This window comes from Heloderma suspectum, chromosome 10, assembly GCF_057233095.1.
Source record: "Heloderma suspectum isolate Gila_16-S chromosome 10, 16-S_ref, whole genome shotgun sequence".
NCBI lineage: Eukaryota > Metazoa > Chordata > Lepidosauria > Squamata > Helodermatidae > Heloderma > Heloderma suspectum.
Window position 1 is genome coordinate 4,815,654 of NC_139467.1, and position 15,121 is coordinate 4,830,774.

The 15,121-nt window shown below is 49.5% G+C and overlaps 2 protein-coding genes across 3 annotated transcripts; one reads left to right on the plus strand and one right to left on the minus strand.

Moving 5' to 3' along the window:
• Window positions 1-1,707: 1,707 nt before the first annotated feature.
• OVOL3 (ovo like zinc finger 3) lies at window positions 1,708-6,376 on the plus strand. Its single transcript, XM_084814745.1, has 3 exons — window positions 1,708-2,126; window positions 3,574-3,757; window positions 5,225-6,376. The coding sequence occupies exons 1-3, from the start codon at window positions 2,022-2,024 to the stop codon at window positions 5,515-5,517; spliced, it is 582 nt and encodes a 193-aa protein (XP_084670871.1). The 5' UTR covers window positions 1,708-2,021; the 3' UTR covers window positions 5,518-6,376.
• On the minus strand, window positions 6,373-11,141 carry POLR2I (RNA polymerase II subunit I). 2 transcript variants are annotated; one of them, XM_084814746.1, is made up of 6 exons: window positions 11,067-11,141; window positions 10,013-10,067; window positions 8,412-8,485; window positions 7,804-7,878; window positions 7,578-7,629; window positions 6,373-6,607 (listed from the first exon to the last, which is right to left on the minus strand). In XM_084814746.1, the coding sequence occupies exons 1-6, from the start codon at window positions 11,123-11,125 to the stop codon at window positions 6,545-6,547; spliced, it is 378 nt and encodes a 125-aa protein (XP_084670872.1). In that variant the 5' UTR covers window positions 11,126-11,141; the 3' UTR covers window positions 6,373-6,544. The 2 variants fall into 2 exon arrangements, with proteins under 2 accessions (XP_084670872.1, XP_084670873.1); XM_084814747.1 differs by having other exon boundaries at window positions 10,665-11,141.
• Between the last annotated feature and the right edge of the window lie 3,980 nt (window positions 11,142-15,121).

The window sequence follows — 15,121 nt, forward strand, 5'->3', positions numbered from 1 at the left end:
AATAAGAAATGTTCCCTTCTCTTTGGCCTTGATGTCTTTGCTCAAACTGACATGTCAAAGTGGAGTTAGGTCCAGGGAATCCCAAGTGTGCCATCACATCAGCCATGCCTAAATCTTTCCTGGTGAAACGACGCAGCTCAAGATCCCCAAACTGGGGAGAGATCTCTGACCAGCTCCGAGGGGACTTGTACATCCCAGGTAGGCATACTTACCCAACACTGCTTTGTTTTGTTTTTGCACTGTCTTTAACCAGGATTAGATTTATTCTCATGACCCTCAATCAGCTTTCCCTGACCTGGTGCTCTCCAGACAGGTTGGACTACAACTCCCATCATCCCCAGACAGCGTGGCCTGTGCTGATGGGAGTTGTAGCACAACAGATCTGGAGGGCCCCAGATTGGGAAAGGCTACCCTAAACTGACTGACTGGAAATAGGTATTTCTACATTTACTTAGGCACTTCGCAAGCGACATAAATGAGGTGTCGGGCATATTTGGGGGGGTGTTAGAGCAATGACTGAGGAGGCTTCTGTGAAATGGAGATTTACTACAGACAAATCCAGGCTGCCCCCACACTTCCTTCGGAATTGCAAGATACTGATTTAAAACAGGTGAAGCACAGAGCAAGCATTTTATTTTGTCAAGATATATGCAGACTACTCTGCATTTCATCTTTGGCCCAGGACGGGTGGGAAAATGGCTCTAACATGAGCCATATGAGGGAGGGAGGGCCGGCTGGCCTCATGCCCTCTTGCACCTGGCAGCAGCCATCAGGCTGCAGCAGAGGGAGTGCATGCAGGGCAGCAGGCCCACTCCATTGGCACTGCTAAAAGACCAGCTCCATCGGGTGCCTCCTGTCGCTCTCCTGCAGATTTGAGGAATCCCTAGCCTTCTTCCCAAGGCTCCTGCTCCTTCCACCCCTCCACTGCAGAAAGAGGTTCTTATTTCTGATCAGCAGCTGATCTAAGATAAGAACTTTTATGTGCTGAGCACTGCAAGGGACACCCTTTCTCATTACTCAGCAGAGAAAAGCCCTGATCCCCAACCAGCTGCTGCCTGGAGAGAAGAGCTTCTCCCTGCAGGTGACAGAGGGCAGGCCCCGGGGAGGAAGCTGCTGAGTGCGTCAGTCTTGGTTATGTCTGAGGCTTGCTCTGCTTACTTGCGAGTAGACATACTCGTGCATGTGTCTGAGCAGAGGCTTGGTATGTGGGATGCTATTTGAAAGCACTGCTGATTTGATCCTGCTTACTTATGAGTAGACACGGGGGCTTATCCTGCTTACTTATGAGCAGGCTTAAAATAGGTAAGTATCCCACGTGGCTCCACCCTTTGGCCACAGCTACCTTGCCTTTTGCCCAGCCACAGGCAGAACGCAGCCTTCCAGTCTTTCCAGGAGTGGCATTTGCCCTGCTGACTGAAAAAGGTTCCCAGTCCCTGCTCTACTCTTTCCATGATAACAGCTACTTTGTGACTTTAAGACTCTGTTTCCGTGGCAGCTCATTTTTCCTCTGACTGCCTCATGCCCTTTTCTTTCTGTGTCGTGTATATTAGACTGTCCCGGTGCAGGCAGGCACTGTCTTGTTCTTACCGATCTTACATAGGCCGCTCTGGGAACATTTCAGTAAACAAAGAAGTATTTGACAGGATGTGGTTTTCCCTGGGCAACCGTGTCTGGAGCGCATAAAGCACAAAGAAACTATATAGATCCAGCACACCAAAGCTTTTCTCCTGAAAACGCTCCTCTCCCTCCCCTGCCCCTTTCCCCAAATCACAGGGCTGCAAAGAGCTGCTGCAGCAGCGGAATGGGGCTTCAGAGTCCGGCGGCTGCCCACTGATCAGGCTGCCCCTGCCACAAAACGTGGCTTAACACACACACACCCTTTCCCTGATCACACCCGGCCCGGGAGCTGTTGTACGAGCAGTGCCGCGCAGGCACGATGCCGGTGAGGTGGTGGTTTTGATCTTTCAGACGGCAGCGTCGCCCAAGCCCCGGCAGAGGCCAGGCCTCTTGGAGGCTGCAGCATGAGCCTGTGGGGAAGGACGCACCGAGGAGACCGCAGAGGCCTCATCCAAAGCCCATTTCGTTCTCCGCCAAGGACCGCGGGAGCATATCCTCAGAGCAACAAGGTAAGCCAGGCTGGGTGTCTGGTTGGAATACAGGAACGTTTAGGACCCGCTGGGTTCCCTGCCAGGCCAGTGTTGTGAGTAATCGAGTAAACTACTGTGGGAATCCTGGGAAGCAGTTTGGCAAGTTTGCAGATAGCTGTTGCAATAAACAGTCTGTTAAGACTTATAGTCAAGGTGAGAAAGGATAAAAAAAAAACTTTATTCAAGGTAAAGAAAGGAACAAACATAATCACCTCGGCTGCCAGAAAATAGAACAGCAGCTCACTGCAGACGGAGGAGAAAAAAGGGAGGTGGGGAGATGAGAAGGGGAATGGTGGGAGTGGGAAAAGGGCAATGAAAGACAGCTTAAGCAAGTTAGGGCGCCATCCTCTGCGTGTTTAGGCAGAGAAAAGCCCCACATCTCTCGGCATTCCCCAGCCAGAGAGGAATGCTGAGAGTTGTGGGCCTTTTCCCTGACTAAACATGCAGAGGATGGCGCCCTTAGCCCCCTTTTTACCAGAGAGGATTAGTCAGCAAGGACAGAATAATTGTAACTATCACCTCCCACTGGCCCAGCCAATTAGCAAGCACTGCTGCCCATTTCTAACAACTCCCATCATCCCTCATGGAGCGTGGCCATTGGCCCATGCTGACTGGGAACGTGGGAGTTGGGGTCAACCTGTCTGGAGGCCACCAGGTTGGGAACAGCTGTTGTGAACCTCCCCCCGGCTCACCCTTAGTGTTGTATGAACCGGGGGTCCCAATCGTAACTGGGTGAGGGGCAGAACTGCCCCTCGCTTGGCCCTGCGTGGGCCGGATGATGTCAGTGGGCGTGGCCACCCCCACCTCCACACTTGCGCCTGTCTGCCCGCTTTGCCGTTCTCCGTGCTGAGAGGGAGGCATGGGGTGCCGTGCCTCATGGCGGCCTGGGAGGAGCAGCCGGACTTCTCAGTGCTGGCCGAGTCCCTGACTCGGTGCGGCACATGCTACACGAAAGGGCTCTGCCAGCTCTGGGGAAGTGGCTGCTCCCCCAGTGCTGTCTGAGTCCCTTGCTTCACAAGGCCCAAATCCACTCAGCCAGCTCTGGGAAGAGCAGCCACTCCTCCCAGCGCCAGCCAAGTCCCCAGCGGCCTGCACCCCGGCTCTTATCTCCAAGTCCCCAGCGGCCCGCATCCCCACTCTTATCTCCAAGTCCCCAACAGCCCTCATCCTGGCTCTTATTTCCAAGTCCCCAGTGGCCCGCATCCCTGCTCTTATCCCCAACAGCCCGTATTCCCTGCTCTTATCTCCAAGTCCCCCACAGCCCTCATCCCTGCCCTTATCTCCAGGTCCCCTGCTGGCCAAGCCCTGCCCGCTGGAGGAACCCAAGGAGGCTCTGTGGGCAAGATGTGGAAACTTGGTGAGCCAGAGGTTCCACGTGCCTGATATAAAGCATACTCCACATCCCTGTTCTTTCTGCTTCACCCAGGGCAGGAGTCCTCCAGAGCAGGCAGAGTTCCAGTGCAACGTGTGCAGCAAGCGCTTCCTGCTGCAGCGCATGTTGAACCGGCATCTCAAGTGCCACAGCTCCGTCAAGAAGCACATCTGCAAGTACTGCGCCAAGGGCTTCAATGACACCTTCGACCTCAAGAGGCACCTGAGGACGCACACAGGTGGGCCTGGCCCCTAAAAGGCCTTGACTTTCTTCTCAACTCAGGGAGGGAAACGTACGAGTATTTGTAATATTTTTATCATGTCTTTTCTCCAAGGAGCCAAGGGCAACACGCAAGGTTCTGTCCTCCACTTTGATCATCACAACAACCCAGTGAAATAGATGAGGCACTTCCTGACCTTAGTGAGCTCCCTGGTTGAGTGAAGATTTGAACCCGGCACTTCCTGGCCACTGGCCAGTACGCTAACCACTGCACCACGCTCACTTTCAAGCCCTAGAGTGCCCATCTGTGCAAGCACAACACATCTACCCCTGGGCAGGATCAGGAGGAGGAGGGCTTGAACCTGCAGTCTTGCTCTCCGTGTTTCTGGTGCTGCTGTCTAGGGAGGTGACAAGTGGAGGAGTGAAGTGGCCAGTCTCTTCTCAAGAGGAAATAGCGAGGGGATATCATTAGCTAGCTCACAAGGAGCAATCTGACTTTTTGCCACTCTTGCTAGGCGGCTCTATAGCCCTTCCCAACAAGCCACCCACAAGCCATCATGCTGAGTTCGCATGTCGCAACAAGCCTCTCTGAAAACAAGCCACCCCAAACAACCCAACAAGAAGCCTTGGGTTCTCAGGGTGGCTTGTGCATGGTTAACAAACCACGCTGAGGAAACCATGCTGGATTTGGATGTCACGACAAGCCAGCCTGAAGCAAACAAGGCTGCCAACCCACCGTGGCTTGTTGCGTCATGAACCATAGAACAGTAGGGTTGGGAGGGGCCTACAAGGCCATGAGAACCAGATCACTGTCAAATGCTTTCTCCTGGCTTTGTCTTTCAAGTCATCACCTTGCAAAATTTAAATTAGCAAATTTTATCCAGTTCCTTTTGTTGCTCTTCCAGATCCTTCCTTCTGTGTTTTATCATGGCTAATAAGTGTTGTTTTCTAACTTTCTGATGCAGTCTTCAGCTTACTTGTCTGTATGTTTATCAGTAAGGCCTTCTAAGCTGCCAATTTCAGATCAGACATATTTCTTTCCGCCGTTCCAGTGCAACTTTGGATGCAGCCATCCACACTGTTGTTTCATTTGAGTCACATGTATAATCAGATGGAGCGGGGTCTCAGTTGGGGACTTTCCCATCATCTGCTATCCGGGCCTTTTAACTGGATCTGGGTCTTTGCAGGTGCTCTGCTATTGAACTGTAGTCCCTACTGGATGCTGGGGGGGAGGGGGCAGGCAGGGGGAGGGAAGAGGCAGGCATGAGAGCAGTTGCCTTCAGGCCCTGCCTGGGGACTTCTGGGAGGCATCTGGTTGGCCAGTTTGGGCAGCAGAATGCCTGACTACAGGGACTTTTAGTCTGGCCCAGCAGGGCTCTTGCGCTTATGCTCAGCCAGCCAGTGGATGCCAGTTACCAGGGCCAGGTAACTTCACGTTCCTTCTGCCCTGAATGAAAGAAACCCTGCCTTCTCGGTTCCTCTGCAGGCATCCGCCCTTATCGCTGCTGTGTCTGTGACAAAGCCTTCACCCAGCGCTGCTCCCTGGAATCCCACCTCAAGAAGATCCACAGCATCCAGCAGCACTATGCCCACCGTGAGCGCCGCTCCAAGCTCTTCGTGTGCGAGGACTGTGGCTTCACCTGCAGCGGCAGTGACGAGTACCACGGCCACGTGCACCAGCTCCACCCCACCAATGGCCTCCTCGGGAAGGGCTTTCCGAAGCTGGCGCCCGCTGGCTTTCACACCAGGTTCAACATTCTCTACCCTTCAGCATATTGAGATCGGGGCCCAGGAGCAGGGCTGAGTAAGCCCTCTGCTTAAAACACCAAGATCCAAATCCCGTGTAAGAAAACCAGAGCCTAGAAACTGGCTAGATCATGCAAACAAGCACTTCTACGCAGACTTTTTTGGCACAGGTTATTCTGCTGGCAACTAGTAACACTGAACCTGCGCTGCTTCCAGGGGCAGGAACTCCCGTTTCATCTTCCGCCAAGATTTCCTCAGGTAACTTACCTGTTGTTGAAATCATTTTGGCAGCCTTCAGGCTAGAAATATATTTTTAAAAATTAAAGCAGATTCTCAGGATATTGAAATTTCACACCCATACACCTTCATCATCCAAGGTCTGGGGTCCAGCGCTTGCTCTCACATGAACTTGCCCTTGTGTCAAGACCTTCTCTTGAAGTCCCACTCCAAAGGCCCTCAGCTTCAGAGCCAAGATGGGTGACCACCACGGATGAGCACTTTTGTGGTGGCATCCAAGCTATGGAACACTCTTCCTAGGCACATTGGGCCTACGTTACTATCTTCTATGCATCAAGGAACCCCTTTTTAATTTGCCCAGTCTTTTGGCAGCATTTAATTTCTGACGTTTTGTTTAGTTAATAATTGATCTGCTGGGGTTTTGGCAGATTGCTGTGTCTAGTTTTTCATCATCATTATTGCATTATCTATTTGTTGTAAGCCACCTCAGGGGGGAGGGGGGATGTTGGTGGAGAAGAAGAATGCAACTGTATTAAATTAATAAAAATCTGAGCAGCCTGGAAAGTCTATAGCTCAGCTAGGTTACTTCTGTAGAAGTAGGCCAAGCCTCACCCCATGCTGAAGGTCTGGGGAAGCACAAGATGGAGACTTCTGTAAAAAATAAAAAAAATTTATTAACAGAGCAAAAAACAAAGCCCAATTCAAACAGGGTGGTTACCCAGAGAAAAGCAGCAGATAAATTATCTGGCAGTTCCCGAGAACAGGGATAAGCACTGAAGACAGCCGATGATGGGGTGGGTGGGAGCCAGTATCTCAAAGCGCTTCACTCCGTCCACCGGTGACCACAGTGTGGGGCTGTGCAGACATAATACAGCCTCATGGCATCCTAGAAGACAAAGGGGGGAGGGGATGAGGTTGATATGCTATGTGTATTTCCAGAGAATGCTTCTTGCCCTGGTAGCCACAGAAGACATTCAAGAAATGGGAAGACCTGGAACCCAATAGAACCAGGGACCCTCCCCATCTCCAGAACCTAATCCAGGGGTGCAGAACCTCAGACCTAGGGGCCAAATCTGGCCCACCCCCTTTCCCCCTCACCACCAATCGTTTGGTGGTTTCCTATCTTTTCCCCATTCTAAAGGATTGAAATGCCTCCCCTAAGGCTTAGTGTCTGGCAGTAAAAGCCTTAAACTAAAATATGCTGGTCTTTTTCTTTTTTTGGCCCCATCTCTTTTCCCCCACCCGCCACCAGAATGCAGTCCCCGAGAGTTTTCCAAAATGGCATTTGGCCCTCAGGCTGAAGGAGATTCAACACCCCTGCTTTAATCCATACATTTGAGAGGTCTGGCGAGATCTCTATTTTGTTTGCAGCATATTTACTGCTGTGATGTTTGCGCTTTCATTGACACAGAACCACACCATTTTGGCCCTGAGAATACTAGGCCTTGCATAATATTCTTCCTTTGAGAGAGGAATCCTGAAAGGATTTTGGTTTTAGTTAGCTTGACCATCTTCCTTTAAAGAATTTGTTAGGCTCACAGTGGAAAGGCACCTAGGATTTTGATCCCAAACTGAATGTCACTTGCTTTCCTGGTGTTAAGTGATCTTGAGCTGAGACATTTGGATGGTGAATGCTGAAGCCAATGGACAAAAGGCATGCAAACTAGCTGAGAGACAAAGGAGCTGAACTGGCTGAGATGTTGCTACTGAAACTCCACTTCTAAACAGTTGATATAGGTACACCTACATGCATAGGTTAAAGGGGATGGGATGTTACCTCTCACGGTATTTCAAGTGGGACCTCCCTAGTAATTACAAACTGCCAGTTCCTTCAAGCAAGAAACACATCACCTCACCTCAGCCCTTGCGCTGTGAGACTGGAAAAACACGGCTTCCTTGTGGCCACACCTGGAAGGCAGAGTGAAAAGGCCTGATTACCACAGGGCCAAGACAGGTCCTGGGAGGAGTCAGGAAGTGGTTTGCACCGATGGTTAAAACCTTCAGCATTTTGCCCAAGGCTATTCTATGCTAAGTGTATTTGTCAAAGTTTTAAAACTAAAGCGGCAAGGGCTTAGTACTCACTTCTGACAGGGATGGTCCTCTGTTCGGGGCAGAGTTGGATCTTGAGAAACGTCGGCGATGATCTGGGTTAATTCACTAAAATCAAAAAGTTGTTTCTGTATTTATTCTTTCAACGTTTCGCCTGCTCACCCCCTAAAGACTGGGGCACCTTGCAGCACACATGCAATGGCCCAGCTTTACACATCATTATCTGATCATGCAAACCCCTTGCCATCAAAAGCCAGCCTTCGCTTCCTCTCTGTTCGCTTGTACTTATCCTCCTTCGACACTGGCCTCTTCCCCCCAGCCAATATCTAACTGGCTGCTTTTTTACAGGCTTTCCAAAGAGACCCTTAAGCACCTCTTGCTCTTCTTAGGGCGCAATCTTATGCATGTTTAGACAGAAAAAAGCTAGCTGGGGAATGCTGCGAACCGTAGGACTTTTTCTGTCTAAACATGCATAAGACTGCGTGCTTAGTAAACATTTTCCCTCTCTTGACCTGGCACTTCCATTTCCTTGTTTTAATTCCCAACCGCATCTTAGTATTAAGAAAACCTAAGTTTCCGTGGGATTTTGCTAGAGCATGGCAGTGCCTCCTGTGCTACTTGAGACAACTGTCAATACCTACTCAACTTCGTGTGTGATCTTATTGACATAGATGCAGCTGTTGTCAGCTTCCTGCTGGTAGTCACAGTTCCGGCACTTGGGGTGGGGGAGAGAAGATAAAGAAAATAAATAACTGCACATTCAAACTTCTATGAAGGGTAGACCAACATAATATGCGAAGACTGCTGTCAGGATGGGGAATCTGCCTGAACGTCAGTTATCCATGCCCAGCAATCTGCCTGCCTCCCACGGCCTCCACAGCTCCAAACTCGCAAACACCGTAGCAAAATGATGGCGCTCATCTTCTGAATGTCGCATGTGCCTGCTTCAATTTCTAGGGAAGGCATCTCAGAGACTTGGGAAAGACCTCTGCTTGTGACCCTGGAGAACTGCCACAATAGGCAGGTGGCTGCTAGTTTAAAAGGCAACCCATTATTACATCCTGGTGGGGGCGGGGGGCAGGCACAAGACATAAGAAGAGCCCTGCTGGTTCAGACAAAGGGTCCATCTACTCCAGCGTTATGTGTATCTTGGTCTGAACCAGTCAAGCAGGGTATGGATCTTGTCTCTGCTTTTTATCACAATGCAGAAAACTGCTTTCTCCTTGCTTCAGTGGAATGCTCCGTTGGGCATCACTATCAATACTTTGCTCCTGTTTTTAAAATGTATTATTTTGCAAGAGCAGTCCCAAGAATCATACACCAACTACTGCAAAACCTTCATCCTCCACTGATCATACCCATGAGATTCATCATCATATAATTATCTGTGTTGCTAATATTGCTTTTAAAAGGAATAGATGGGAGAGACAGAGGTCCATCTATGGCTATGAACTGTAACAGCCTGAAGTGAAGCTCCTCATCCAGGGAGTTTACCTGAGATGAGTATTAGCAAGAAATGGAGGTCACCATGTACCTTTGCTTGAGAGGCTCCCTGGCTTGTGGGGTGGCCACGGTGGCAGACAGGCTGAGCTAGAATGTTTCTGGAGATACCAATCAAGACATTTACCTGGTTGGCACCACATGACAGGCTGAGCTAGGGTGTTTCCACAGATACCAATCAAATGACACTTACCTGGTTGGCACAGCATGACAACCCACCATGGCTTAATTTAGCCATGGGGGCTGTTGTGCTGGGTGTCCCTGCTTTCTGTGGTTTGCTGTGCTGTTTGAACCTGGCATCATGGTTTTAATGAGGGGGTAGACAACCCTCAAGTAATCCTAAAATAAGCTATGGGTTATTTGAGGGTTGTCTACCCCCTCAAACAACCGATAATGCTGGGTTCACATGACGTAGCGAACTACAAGAGCACCACTGCTTGGATATTCAAAATGGTGGCCGATGCACTCTGCTAAGCCTTGCAAGGAAATTAACCCACGATGGCTTAGTTACATGCGAACAGCCCCAGCATGCAGGTATTCTGCCTTTCCTTCTTTAATGTACTTTCTCCGATAAAAAAAAAAAGACAGAAGAAACAGTGGGAAGGCACGGGAGGAGTTTAAATGGCAGATGTTGTCTGGAGTCCCCAAAAAGTTCCATGAATGAGGTTGGGAGACTGCACAATAAAGGCCTTGTCTGGAAGCAGCCCTAGACACACTGGGATCTCAACTCCTATATACTCACTGCGTAGAGAAGGATCCTGTTCTCTTTGTCTTCCTTGGGGTACAACATGTTGTTGCTGTTAAAAAGAGACCAAGAAATAAGGTGTGAGTTTTCCACATTTCAGGGGTATGACACAAGCAATAAGGCACTTGTAAAATCTTAGGAACGAAGGCTTCTCCCCCGCCTTTTGCAGGGGTTGCTGGCTGGGGAATGCTGGGAGGTGTAGGGCTTTGCTTTTTCTGTCTAAACATACATAGGACTGTGCCCCAAGTTATTATATTTCTCCTGTAGCAGCGGCTGGCTTTTGATGCACGTGGCTTTCCCAATGCAGACACAGAGACCAGGAAAGGGGGTGGATTTAGGGCATCGGGCCTTAGGATACTATTTTGCAAACAGGCAATAAGCAAAAGAAATGTCTTCCTCTACTGCGAAGCTGCATATTGCTTTTCCAATATTTATTCTCAGTGCATAAATGCAAGGCTGGCTGTACGAGAAGGGATGCGATGACACCATGGAGAATTCAAAGACAGGCGCTTGTATCCAATGTGAGTCTAACTTAAGTCCCATTCATTTCAATGCCTCCGCTATAACTAAGCCTAACGCTGGATACAACCCTGCCTCCTAAAGATGCGCTTGCCCGGGAGTAAATCCCACTGAACTCACTGGAACTTACTTCAGGGTAGGCAATGCGTAGGATTGCACTTCAAGGTCGTCTGAAGGCATCCAAAGATGACACACGTGCAACGGAGTCGTGTGGACAGAAGACACGAGTTCAGCAAGTACAACGGCTCGGATCCCCCGACAGTCCTGACTTTCCCCTCATAGAACAAACGCCCTTGTTGAATATCATGCGTTTATAGCTCGCGTGGCCTTCCCCAGTCGGGCGCCGCCGAGAGGTTGAACTACAACCCCCTCGGCGGCTGGGGATGATGGGGGTTGTAACCCAACCCCTCTCGGCGCGCCCGGCTGGGGAAGGCTAGAGGCAAGGGCCGCTGGGCGACGGAGGGAGAGCGGCGAGTGCGCCCCGCTGTCGCCCCGCTGCCCGCCGCCCTCCCGGCCTCGCCCGCTTCCCCACCATTCTTGGCAGAAGCGGATCCCCACGAAGCCCGGCTCGTAGGCCCCTTCCGACTCCATGGCAACCACCCGCGGCAGAAGTGCGCAAGCGCGAACCGGGCGGTGCGCTTTCCGGTCTCAGGCTTGGCTTCGCGGTCTCAGAGTGCGCAGGCGCAAGCGTGGAGGCGCATGCTGGCGTCTCTGGTTCCCTCATCGCCTCCGCTACGGAAGCCGTCGGGCGCCATGATAGATCCGAATGCGGCCGCCCCGGGACTCCCGCAAAACTCCATTCTCGCCTCCTGCCGCTGGGTGAGGCGGCGGCAGGGGGAGATTAATGGGGGCGATGACGTGTGGCCCCTTCTTCAGGTCACTTGCCGCCACAGAAACGGATTGATGACGTCACGAGGCCAGTATTGTTATGACTATGACATCATTGCCCCAGGAGCCTCCCGTGACGTCATCACTGGGCGCGTCATGCCTTGTATTTCGGTTTATTTTGTATTAGTCCTTTGCAGCTTTTGTTGCGATTTGGCGTTGACACGCTTTAGGGACCTTGTATCTTTAACAATGGCTGCAAGCCGCTAGTCCTCATGGAAATAGTGTTTGGCTTGTTCAGCAGGTGATTTTTTCCCCCTTCACCTGGGGTGGTGGTTGTTCAGCCGTTCAGTCGTGTCCGACTCTTCGTGCCCCATGGACCAGAGCACGCCAGGCCTTCTTGCCCTGCGCTCTCTCCCGGAGCGTGCTCAAGTTCATATTCATTGCATCGCTGATGCTATCTAGCCATCTCATCCTCTGCCGTCCCCTTCTCCTCATGGCTACAGTCACCGTCTGCTGTGATCTTGGAGCCCAAGAAAAAAAAAATCTGTCACTGCTTCCATTTCTTCCCCTTCTATATGCCAGGAAGTGATGGGGCCAGATGCCACGATCTTCGTTTTTTTAATGTTGAGTTTCAAACCAGCTTTTGCACTCTCCTCTTTCACCCTCAACAAGAGGCTCTTTAGATCTTCTTCGCTTTCTACCATTAGGGTGGTATCATCTGCATATCGGAGGTTGTTGGTAATTCTCCCGGCAATCTTAATTCCGGCCTGTGATTCATCCAACCCGGCGTTTCTCATGATGTACTCTGGATATAAGTTAAATAAGCAGGGTGACAATATGCAGCCTTGTTGTACTCCTTTCCCAGTTTGGAACCAATCAGTTGTTCCATGTCTGGTTCTTACTGTTGCTTCTTGACCCCCGTACAGTTTTCTCAGGAGACAGGTAAGGTGGTCTGGGACTCCCATCTCTTTCAGAATTTGCCAGAGTTTGTTGTGATCCACACAATCCAAGGCTTTGGCGTAGTCAATGAAGCAGAAATAGACGTTTTTCTGGAATTCTCTTGCTTTCTCCATGATGCAGCGAATGTTGGCGATTTGATCTCTAGTTCCTCTGCCTCTTTGAAACCCAGCTTGTACTTCCGGTAGTTCTCGGTTCGCATACTGCTGAAGCCTAGCTTGTAGGATTTTGAGCATCACCTTGCTGGCATGTGAAATGAACGCAATTGTACGGTCGTTTGAACACTCTTTGGTGTTGCCCTTATTTGGAACTGGAATGTAAACTGACCTTTTCCAGTCTTGTGGCCACTGCTGAGTGTTCCAAATTTGTTGACATATTGAGTGCAGCACTTTAACAGCATCATCTTTTAGGATTTTAAATAGCTCAGCTGGAAGACTGTCACCTCCACTAGCTTTGTTGTTAGTAATGCTTCCTAAGGCGCACTTGACTTCACTCTCTAGGATGTCCGGCTCAAGTTCAGTGACCGCACTATCATGGCTATCAGGGACATTCAGATATTTCCTGTACAGTTCTTCTGTGTATTCTTTCCACCTCTTCTTAATCTCATCTGCTTCTGTTAGGTCCCTGCCTTCTTTGTCCTTTATCATGCCCGTCTTTGCACAAAACGCTCCCTTGAGATCTCTGATTTTCTTGAAGAGATCTCTAGTCTTTCCCATTCTGTTGTTTTCCTCCATTTCTCTGCATTGTTCATTTAAGAAGGTCTTCTTGTCTCTCCTTGCTATTCTCTGGAAATCTGTGTTCAGTTGGGTATATCTTCCCCTTTCTCCCTTGCTTTTCGCTTCCCTTCTTTCCTCAGCTACTTGTAAAGCCTCATCAGACAGCCACTTGGCTTTCTTGCATTTCTTTTTCTTTGGGATGGATTGAGTTGCTGCCTCCTGAACAATGTGACGGACCTCCATCCATAGTTCCTCAGGCACTCTGTCTGTCAGGTCTAATCCCTTAAATCTATTCCTCACCTCCACTGTATATTCATAAGGGATATGATTGAGGTCATACCTGAATGGTTTAGTGGTTTTCCCTATGTTCTTCAATTTAAGCTGAAACTTTGCAAGAAGCAGCTCTTGATCTGAGCCACAGTCAGCTCCAGGTCTTGTTTTGACGGACTGTATAGAACTTCTCCATCTTTGGCTGCAAAGGACATAATCAATCTGGTTTCGATATTGACCATCTGGTTATGTCCATGTGTAGAGTCGCCTCTTGTGCTGTTGGAAAAGAGCGTTTGCTATGATCAGCGTGTTCTCTTGGCAAAACTCTATTAGCCTTTGTCCTGCTTCATTTTGTACACCAAGGCCATGCTTGCCTGTTATCCCAGTGATTTCTTGACTTCCTACTTTGGCATTCCAATCCCCTATGATGAAGTGGACATCTTTTTTTGGTGTTAGTTCTAGAAGGTGTTGTAGGTCTTCATAGAACCGATCAACCTCAGCTTCTTCAGCATCAGTGGTTGGGGCATAGACTTGAATTACTGTGATTTTGAATGGTTTGCCTTGGATTCGTACTGAGATCATTCTATCGTTTTTGAGATTGTACCCCAGTACTGCTTTTCCCACCCTTTTGTTGACTATGAGTGCTACTCCATTTCTTCTAAGGAATTCTTGCCCACAGTAGTATATATAATGGTCACCTGAATTAAATTCGCCCATGCTTGTCCATTTTAGTTTGCTGATTCCCAAGATGTCAATGTTCAATCTTGCCATCTCATGTTTGACCACCTCCAGCTTACCTGGATTCATTGATCTGACATTCCAGGTTCCTAAACAATATTGTTCTTTACAGCATCGGACTTTCTTTTCACCACCAGACACGTCCACAGCTGAGTGTCCTTTCGGCTTTGGCCCAGCCGCTTCACTCTTTCTGGCGCTACTTGGAAATTCCCTCTGCTCTTCCCCAGTAGTATATTGGACACCTTCTGACCTGAGGGGCTCATCTTCTGGCGTCACCTCTTTTAGCCTTGTGATACGTTCCATGGGGTTTTCTTGGCAAGAATACTGGAGTGGGTTGCCATTTCCTTCTCCAGTGGACCACATTTTGTCCGAACTCTCTGCCATGACCTGTCCGTCTTGGGTGGCCCTGCACGACATAGCTTATGGCTTCACTGAGTTACACAAGCCCCTTTGCCACAACAAGGCAGTCATCCATGAAGGGGTGACCTGGGATAGTATCCAATTTTAGTCCTACATAGAGTAGACCAATTGAAATTAATGGGACTTAGGTTAGTCATAGCTAACCTAAGTCCCATTTATTTAAATGGGTCTACTCTGTTTGGATTAATGTTGGATACTACCCCTGGAGGAGGAGACCTATCTCATGTTGCATGGTTGTGATGGCTTCTGCCACATCCTAGAATCATAGAATAGTAGGGTTGGAAGGGGCCTATAAGACCATCGAGGCCAAGCCCCTGCTCAATGCAGGAACCTAAGGTTACTACTATCTTGTAGTACCCAACCTGATGCCCTCCAGATGTGTTGGACCACAACTCCCAGCATTCCCCAGCCAGCATGGGGTTGTGCCTTTACTTATACTTAAAAGGCTTACATTCTGCCTTTCTCTCATTAATGACATGCAAAGCAGCTAACAGAATCAAATTAAAAGTTAACAATAATGCTGAAACAAATGGTTACAAGGAATATCTTGTGGTTTTGATGTCATTCTCAAATGCTTGATGGTGACAGAGTTGTAGTGGTGGGCCCTCTAAGGCTGCAGTCCTATATCCACCTACCTGGGAATAAGCCCCATTGAACT